The 9,527-nt window shown below is 39.4% G+C and overlaps 1 protein-coding gene across 2 annotated transcripts in view; it reads left to right on the top strand.

The window, feature by feature from the left end:
• The first annotated feature begins 3,555 nt into the window (after window positions 1–3,555).
• Window positions 3,556–9,527, top strand: part of msraa (methionine sulfoxide reductase Aa) — a 57,759-nt gene continuing 51,787 nt past the window's right edge. Inside the window, exon 1 of one of the 2 annotated variants that reach the window (XM_033648734.2) lies at window positions 3,556–3,809. In XM_033648734.2, coding sequence (XP_033504625.1) covers window positions 3,674–3,809 — 136 coding nt within the window. In that variant the 5' untranslated portion in view covers window positions 3,556–3,673. Of the gene's footprint in view, window positions 3,810–6,829; window positions 7,339–9,527 lie in introns of those variants that run through there. The other variant, XM_033648735.2, reaches the window with a different exon arrangement.

Genomic DNA, 9,527 nt, shown 5'->3' with positions numbered 1-9,527 from the left:
TACAGTCAGGGCTCAATGCTTGTCTTCATATTGGATCTATGAGAACACTGATTGCGATTTAAGTGTGACAACATGCCAGATAAATCTAAGCAGAAGCATAAAATACTCACATCAAAATTGTACTCAAAGCACACTACTTGACTAAATGTACTTCCTTACATGCCCCCACTGCCCCTAAAACATTTCAGACATTAACCTGCATGTGCTCCATCTCCCCTACACCTCCTGTCCTTTTTGCTGGAATGTGAATGTGTGCACAAACCTCCTGAATTATAAATGATCCTCACTTTCATACAAGCCACAATCAGTCCCTGAAATTAATATTTTCTTCCAGCACGAGCAGCGTTTCCTCCTGGGTTCTTCCATATGGCTCGTCATCTGCCCTCCCCCCACCCACCCAGGGTATACTGGGAACCAGTGCACTGATGGGGGGCTGCTGTGCACTCATTTGACTGCACCATTACTGCCGCAAACCATGAAATAATCAGTGGCCTCCATCTTAAGGAGCCTCATTTTCTCCAGCCAACCACGTACACGCTTGTGATCATCATATACATTGTCATATATTCATATTGTTCACATTTACAGTATTTTTTTTTACCATAAGATCATTTGGTTTCATCTAATTTAATATTATGTGATGTTTTGGTTTTAACAGAAACCTTAAATACTGACTGAAAGCCCTTTACTCCTACATTTACATTAAAGGGTGACTTCTTTATTTTTTGACTTGGACCCTATTTTCACATGTTTTTTTGTGTCTAAATGACAAATGGGAACAACAGTTTTTTAAACTGGTCCAGTATTGAGAAAGAGTGCTGCAGCCAGCAGCTGCGAAACAGACTGCTATAACCACTTGGGGCATTTGTTCACCCTCAATGTGCACCGGCTGAAGGTGCTTGTTTTTGTTTGACAACATCATGGAAATGACCCCTACAGAGATAAACATTTTTTTTGTTAAGGAATAAGATCCTTTCTGTTTAATCACATACAGATCCGAAATCACCATCACCATCGCCTAACCAACCAGACTCCATTTTGGCGTTTATACAACCAGCATATTTTACATCTCAATGGGTTTATTTCAACCAAACCAGAGCTGATGATTGTTGGAACAGTGAAAAGTTTCATTTTGTTTCTGTCAAATTGTGGTCTTGGTGATATCTGTTTAAACAATGAGAACTTAGTTCCTAACAAAAAGGTTGACCACACTGGCGCTATTTGGTCTGCCTCAAACAAACCCTGGTCCACTTCCATGGATCGTTTGGTTCATTTGGAGTGGTGTGAACGCCCCTTTCAAACTCTGGAGCAGACCAAATGAGCAAACCCTGGTCCGCTTGAAAACTGGGGGTCTTGGTTCACTTGGAAGTGAACCCTGGTGCGGGTTGCTTACAGTGGGAAATGCAAACGGACCATCCAGTGAACCAAAGAGAGGGAGTGAACCAAAGAGAGGAAGTGATGTAGAGCGCAGTGCATTTTGGTTGGAAAAAGAAAGAAGCCAACAGCGCGAACCGGGAGAAGCAGAGGTAAAAAAAGAAAAAGTTGGAAAATGTCTCATGGGCAGTAGTGAGGAGGTACAGGCGCTTATTGATATATGGTCAGAGGACTATATATTGCAGTTATCAGCCAGCTGAAGGGGAGGGATTTCCGTTTTCGGTCCTGGCCAGTCTACGAGCCGGGTTTTCTTCTTCCTCATGCTTTTTTCTTCCTGGTCAGTGGTCGTTTCGGGCAATACTGCCCCCAAACGAGCAGCTGTTGTAACTGTGTGACGTTGTCCAGGCGGTTTGGTCCGCTTTAAAAAGTGCAGTGTGAAAGTGAACCGAACCAAATAAAGGTGTGAAATTTTTTGGCATTCCCCGCCCAATTCAACAGAGTCCCCCGGACTATCCTGGTGTGAATGCGCCCTTAGATTAATAAACTGAGCCTGTCAGCAAACAAAAACAAGCACTTTCAGTGGATGTACACTGATGGTGCTTGATTGCCCCATGTGGTTGGAACTTGTTTTGCAGCTCTCGGCTGCAGCCATCTTGCTCAATACTGGACCAGTTTTAAAAACTGCTGCTCCCATTAGTCACTTAGAGACAAAAACATAGGAACATAGGCTCCAGGCTGAAAAATACTTAAGTTACCCTTTAAGTACAGTGAATAAGGGAAATGGCATTAGTAAGTAGGGTAATGGAAATTTAACAGTCTCCTGACTTTCCTAATAACCCGTTTTGTTTAATAATCATGGCTAATAGCTGGAAGGATGTGTAGTTACTACCAGGAAACATCACCACAAAAAGGAAGAATAAAACAGAAGGAACTTGGTGTTGATTGCATCAAACGTGTTGACAAAATCACAAGTTAGGACATGACCGTCCAAAGATGTGGGGTTTTTTCCATTCAACCCTATGCAACCCGTTGCTGTGTATGTAAAGTTACATAAGACAGAGAACGTGCCTCAAACTGATTATGGTGAAACTACTGGGATAAAGATTGTGGGTCAAAATATCTCTGATATACTGGGTTAAAAAATGGCTTTCCACTTATAAAGTTACAAAGATTAATCAATAGTCCACATTAAACATGGTGAATGTGTAACTTTAGTTCTAGGGCCTGCTGTTGATATAACTTTCACACCTTGTGTCACACATGCCAAACTGTTCTCATAGTTTTTTTTCTGTTTTTTTAAGGAAATGAGAAGAATTTAGATGCATGTCCCAGATTTTTTTCCCAGCACTTGAACCCAACATTACAGTTATAAACAAACAGGTTGTGATGTAATTGTGATTTTGCATAAACTCATTCTAAAACTTTAAGAATCAGAAATACTGATGTAAAGCGTAGAGAAATTATAAAAGCAAAAACAAAGTATAAAGTATGTAGCATGTAAAAATATAAAAATAAAGTATGTGCAATATGCTACAATGTTAACACCACTATGTAAAATATTCCAAAATATAAATTTGTATAATGCGTATATGTGTAATAAAGTGTGTAAAAAATATTTTAAAAAATATGTGCCTTATGCTAAATTACAATGTATAAAACTAGTCTGTAAAGATAGAAATAAAAAAAAGTATGTGTATAATGCTACAATGTACGACACAATATATACATAGGTAGAAATAAGAATAAGAAATATACACAATATGTGCAACAAATGCTAAATATACATTCAAGAGTGGGAAGATTGCACAGTTGAATAATTGCACAGAGTATTACTGTAGTTGAATTATTGCACCAATGCTGCACTTGCAGCTCAGCAACAGTGAGGCTATGAGCAAAACACTTGTCTCAATTTAGGGCAGTCTAATTAAAAACAGCCACAGATGGCACCAATGTGACAACAGTGACAGAAACAAAGTTCCACATGTATGTGTTGTTTATTATACAGCAGTTTATTGCAGCAACAGCATTTGTTCAAGGTGTACAAGTAAAATAGTAAGAAGTTATGATCATAATATTCATATTTGTTCTTGGGTGACAGGTGCTTCATATTTTAGGTGTACTTGGTATATCTTCACACATGCTGTTGTGTTTATGGTCAGTGTTGAGTAACACGTGGGCACCTTGGCATTACACAAGCCCTGTGTTGACGTTAGATAACATCACTGTTATGTAGCATTAGCTAACTGTGCTAACCCCCAGTGTGGAGCAGGAGTGTGTCGGTGCTGCTGCTGGTGGTTCAATGGTCTCCTCCTCCAGGCTGCGTCTGGTTTGGCGTCATTTTGTCAACAGTAGGATGGGAGAGATGGCCTCTAAAGCTCAGATGCCCACCCCGCAGGAAGCGCTCCCCGGCCGGACTGACGCTATCAAAGTCTCCGGTAAGCTAGCTTTAGCATGTTAGCTTCTGTAGCAAGTATGATATAACTTTATGACACACTGACGTGATGTAGCGAGCTAACAGGAACAGTTTGCTGGTTTATTTGTCGTTGTGGTTGTCTCTGTGTAACGCTTGCAGTGCAGCCTTCTGTATATTACGGAAACAGAATTAGTTATAAAGATGTATTAAACTAATTAAATAGCGTTTACTGTAAATTTAGCCGTTAGCACCTGCTGCTACCATCTACAGTAAGGTGCTGACACAGCGCATGCGTAAATCAGTCTGCCTCTTGAAAACTGTAAATATTAACCAAAATACTTAGTTAAAAACGCCACTACGTGTATGGAAATGTATGAGAATTAACCCTGATATTGTGTTGTATACTTGTAGGAATACAACTTGTCATTTTGTACAGTGGTATTCCTCTTTCACTCCTTTCAATTCCCCTTCCTGCTGCTGTTTCCACACCATTACTAAACTAGGGATGCACTGATCCAAGTGATTCACTGCCAGCACCTTTCACACATTTTAGGTCTGTATACTGGCTGATAAATTTGTGACTAAACCACATAGATTATTGAGACTGACAGTTCATAAGTGACATTGCAAATAGCAGCTCACAAACTATCTTACCAGAGAAGCCAGTTCAGTAGCTGTTGTGGAGCTTTGTATGGTTTAACACAGTGTTCCCCAGCAGTTTTATCCAGTTGTCAGGAAACTGCTGATGCTCAAATTTCCATTTTGCACCCAAAATGGAGATTGACAGTTCATTCTTGACCATCCTTGCACTTAACAAAGCAATCTTACTATAAGGTCCTCTTAAAGGTCCAGTTGGTAACTTTTATGTAAATAACTTTGTGTCATATTTGCTTAAGTTACTGTATATTGAAAGAATTACATGAGACAGATAACCTGTAAAAAAATAAAAATAAAAAAAAAATCATGTGCCTCCTCATGTTCCTCTCCCTATTTCTTCTAATGGGACTCGCCAGAATTGACAACAGTGCACTAAAAACAACCGATCGGAACTGAGGAGTCTCTAACGCAGCTGTCAATCGTGTCAGTCACGGCACCTGAACTGTGGTCAAACTGTCAAACCAGGAAGTGCTGATCTAATATGAATTGAGATTCTGTTACTGCATAATAGTGTACTGCATAGCTGTAAAATAAAGGAAATAGTTGACGAAAGAACCAAGCACTGCCCACCACCCGGAGCAACCCTCTCATTTTACAGCTAAACAGCCAGAGAAATAACATATTGAAATTCTAAATATTGGTAGTACTCCCTCTTCAGTATGCCATACCTTGTTTTGATGTTCTGACAAAATCAAACATATTTAATATTATCTCAAATATTTAATCTTTGCTTATGCAAATACTTAAATTCAATGATGTCAACATGTGAACGACAAATAGGTGCGCTCTCTCCAGTGGGTAGACAGGGAGGGAACTTCGGGAAGGCGCAAGCATGTGAGCAAGTCTGAATTCTCTTGTACTGTGAAAAATGAGGAGAAACTCGTAGAGTTGTTGAGTGAATGAGAGTTCATGTTCAATTCAGTGTGTATCTGATCCACTAGCCGGCCCTTATTTTAGTAAGACAAATTAAGTTTTGAACTGGCTCATCTCTCGTTCCCACAGTCTCTTCCCACTAAAACAGCATGGCTAACAAATGGAGGCTGGTAACAAGTCAAGGCAACAAAATCCAAAATTTCAATTTTGTACGGAATTATAGTTTCTTTAGAGATTATATTGATGCCAAATTGACAAGGATACTGTTGCCTTTTATTTTGCTTTTGTAGAGTAATGTGTTTTTGCGGACACAAAGGAATTGTCAAAATGTCGTATTTGTTAAAGGGAGTTTGGCGTGATATTTTCCACCAGGAGCAGGATTGGAAATAATTTCAAAAGGAATCTACCTGTAGTTCTGCAAATAGTGACTCTGCAAGATCTTCAGTCTTTTAAGATTCTTATTGTCTGTGATTTAAAACTCAAATTGTCTTTAGATGTGTGAGGGTGTCAGACTTAACTCTTTACAAATACTCTTTTTAAAGTCCTCTAGTGTCTAGTGGCATCAAATCATGATATGGAAATATCTGCAAAATCACATCCAAGCCATAATGAAATGTATAAGGGTGGTACACAATTCTACATTCATACGTTTTTCATTACAGTCAGAACCAATAATTTAGACATACAAATATTGTAAAATAAAATGACATATTGACATGATTGTATAAAGTCTATAAATATAATATTAAAATATTGCTTGGCTTTAATTTGAATACACTGAAAAAGGCAATAAATATCAGGTATTAGCAGCTTTAATTCGTAAATATCAGTATTTGCTTTTCATAATCCATGCATCTGTTGATTTATTTATTTTTCTGAAGGATAATTGTCACTCTAACATGTAAATGGTTTAAACAAAAGTGTGTGTTTGTGAGATAGGGAGTTTTTTGTGTGTGCAAACAGACCGACAGCAGCACCAAGTTGGCAGTCGGGGCAGTTGGCACCAACCTGCCCCCTCTTCACTACAAGTGAGGGCGCTGAGTCTTGGCACATGATGAATAGATCTGCACTGGCACTGAACAAAAGACACAAGACACACACTCAGACATACTCGCACACACACACACACACACACTCACCACCCTCTAACATTGAAAAGAGAAAGATGACAGTAGTAAGTAGTAAGTGTAAAGGTTGCGTGGGGAAGATATCGACTCAGTGGCATTTGGGTTCAGTGTTAAAGAGACAGAGAGAAATAGGAAGATGTCAGATGTTTGAGTCTTTTAGAGTCTGTTTGGACTGATTTACCCAAAGTGTGTTCAGTGTTTTTTGGACTGGAGGGGGTTGGACAGGGAAGGAGGATGTGGGTTAGGAGGGCGGGGGTCCATCGCGAAAGGGACGATTGGGATGGATGGATGGATGGATGGATGGATGGATGGAAAGGTTCAGACGGAGTGGCAGACATGCTGGAGCATCGCCAAAGCTTCTCGGGAATGCTGCCACAATCGAGAGAGACGAAGAAAGAGCAAGGGAGCAGAGAGGAAAGGAAAAAGCCATGCCTGCAGTGGAGAGACTTGGCAGGGCTTCCCCTCCTTTGTCTGTCTGGCTCAGGGCTGCAGCGCCAGAGGAAATCAAGAAATGTCCAGGCGTGGTGGTGGTGGTGGTGGTGGTGGATGGGGACAAGCTCTGCTTCGGCTCCGAAAAGACGAGAGAGAAAAAGTACTTTCAATAGACCAGAAACTCAGCTTCTGAAAGGGCTTTGGAAACCACAAAACAAAACCAGCGTTTTTCCTCTTTTTGAACGATATTCCGCATTGGAGCCATCAGACCCGACCAGGTTTCGGAGACAAAGTGTAGCGTGACCACAAATCCGATAAGTCGACCTGTAATTTCGATGGAAGCAAAGTATTTGTATTTATTTGAAGAACGAAACAACGTGTCTGAACTGGACAAGAATGGACGCTTGACCTCGAAGAGTCCACTAGCAGCCAGAGGAAGGCCAACCCTGCGCCAAGCACGAGGTTTGTGTTTGAATACTTGGACATCTTTGACTACATCAGTTTGATCATTGTTTAAGTGTTTTGGTGATAGGGTTTCCTGTCAATATAAGGGCGGAACCTTGATATACGGGTTAAAATGCAGACATTCAGTATGCCTTTTTGTTAATGTGATCATTGTTTGTTTTTTTTTAACTGACCTAAAGAATATGAAGCAGGCCAAGCCGGGCCAGAAGCCTTAACTTAAGACCCAAAGCAGTTGTTTCCATATTGTTTGACCACATGAATATTGTTACGCAGTCAGAGTTGAATCGGAGCGGTTTTAGATTCAGACCTGTGCAAACAGGATGATAGATGTGACTGAAAGTTGCCTCTTGACCTTGGAAACAGTAGTTAGGTAGTTGTGGTCAGAAATGAGCTCTGTTGCACCTGTAGCCACACCCAACAGTGATGTCACAATGTTCTGAAGTACACCTGTACATCATTGCAGAGAGGTGAAAAGTTAAACCACCTGAGGTCAGCAAAAATAAGATCTTCAGTTACTCTTTAAGGAGTTCTCTTTCATATTGGCTATAAAGTAGAGATTGAAAGTTATTTCTCGACCTTGGAAACAGCAGTTGACAATATAATCTCACCATACGGTCCATTTATTAGCTGTTTGGAGGCTTTTGATTATAGATCCTAGATTATAGAATCATACAGAAAGGGTTCAAAATTTCAATCTAGATTCGATATCCTAGTGACACTAAGAACATTGAAATATGATTTCAAATAGTTTGCCACTTTAGAATGCTTCAGTCATGTTACTTTGTCTACATTGTGGATAATTGACACATAAGTAGTGATAAAAGTCGTGCAGACATTAGATACGAAAAAATGCTTTCAACGAGGGCTGTAAATAGGGATAGCCAATTTATTGATACTGTATCGGTTTCATGATAAGAGACAAGGTATCGTCTTAGATTTTGAAAAGTTATACTGTAAATGTTGTCTTTTCCTGGTTTAAAAGGCTGCATCGTGTGAATATTTTGTGAAAGCACCAATAGTCTGTCCTACGATATGCCCTAATATATTGTGTTTGCCATCATGTATGACAAAGGAAAAGCAAGATATTCGCCCATTTGAAAAGCTAGAACCTGCACATACTTGGCATTTTTTGCTGGAAAAATGTCTTTTTTATTTATTTTTCTTATTTTTACTTAACCTTCATTTAACCAGGAAGACCTGGCCAAGGTATCAAAACACATTTAAAATGCAACAAATAAATCATATAATACAAAAATCCACAATAAAACAACAACTATTCAAATATAGTGGCCTCTCAAGAAAAACAAGCACATGTCTCTTTAAGTGAATCTATCATTAGAGTGGTTTCCAGTAAATGAAATTTTGATCCGTGTGACTGTCTGTCTGAACTACAGCACCACAGATCTGCAAAGACGTGGCTGTTGACGCTGTTTCTTAAAGAAGATGAAACAAAAAACAAACAAAAAAAAAGAGTTTAAATACAAAGTAAGTTATGATTGAATTAATGATAAAGAGTAGATGTCTGTTGTCACAAGCCCTAGTTGCTTATAAAGGTGTAATAACAGCAGAATAATTTAAAAAATCAATGTTTTTGTTGGTAAATCAGGCTGATTAGTGTCAAAGGTGCTTTAAAAGTCTGATCTCATACAGTATAGCCTGAAATGTACCCTTTTTTCAGTGGTTAATTGTTTCTAAATCAGGCCTTTTAAGAGCTTTTTAAAAATCTCATGCTTGTTCTTTGTATTCTGACGTTACCTGGACATTAATATTGCTGACATTAGACTAAACCTCTCCCCCTCCACACTGTCACACACTTAGAAAGGAAAAAGTGAAACGGAAAGCTTAATGAAGAAGTTAATGTCACCCTCATCACAGCCTCATGCAGATGCACTCAGACATCCAGCAGCTGGTCTTTTAATTAGCAGGTGTACGTGTAGGTGTAAATCATTATTGTTGCAGCTTATTTTTATGGAACTTGTTACAGGGAATATTTGACATAAGTATCAGGAGTGATATTATACTAATTAAACTGGGACTCAATTTGATTTGAAAGAGTCAAAAAGTTGTTTCTTGGCACTACACATTGTGAGCTGAACGCAGCAGCTCAGCTGAAGCCAAAAACCCTTCGACCAGCTGTTTTGGTACTCGCCATATAAACAGCCCACAGCAGCTCCAGCTGTAGTCCA

The sequence above is a fragment of the Epinephelus lanceolatus genome, chromosome 13 (assembly GCF_041903045.1).
Source record: "Epinephelus lanceolatus isolate andai-2023 chromosome 13, ASM4190304v1, whole genome shotgun sequence".
Classification (NCBI taxonomy): domain Eukaryota; kingdom Metazoa; phylum Chordata; class Actinopteri; order Perciformes; family Serranidae; genus Epinephelus; species Epinephelus lanceolatus.
This window is presented reverse-complemented; position numbering and strand designations above follow the sequence as displayed.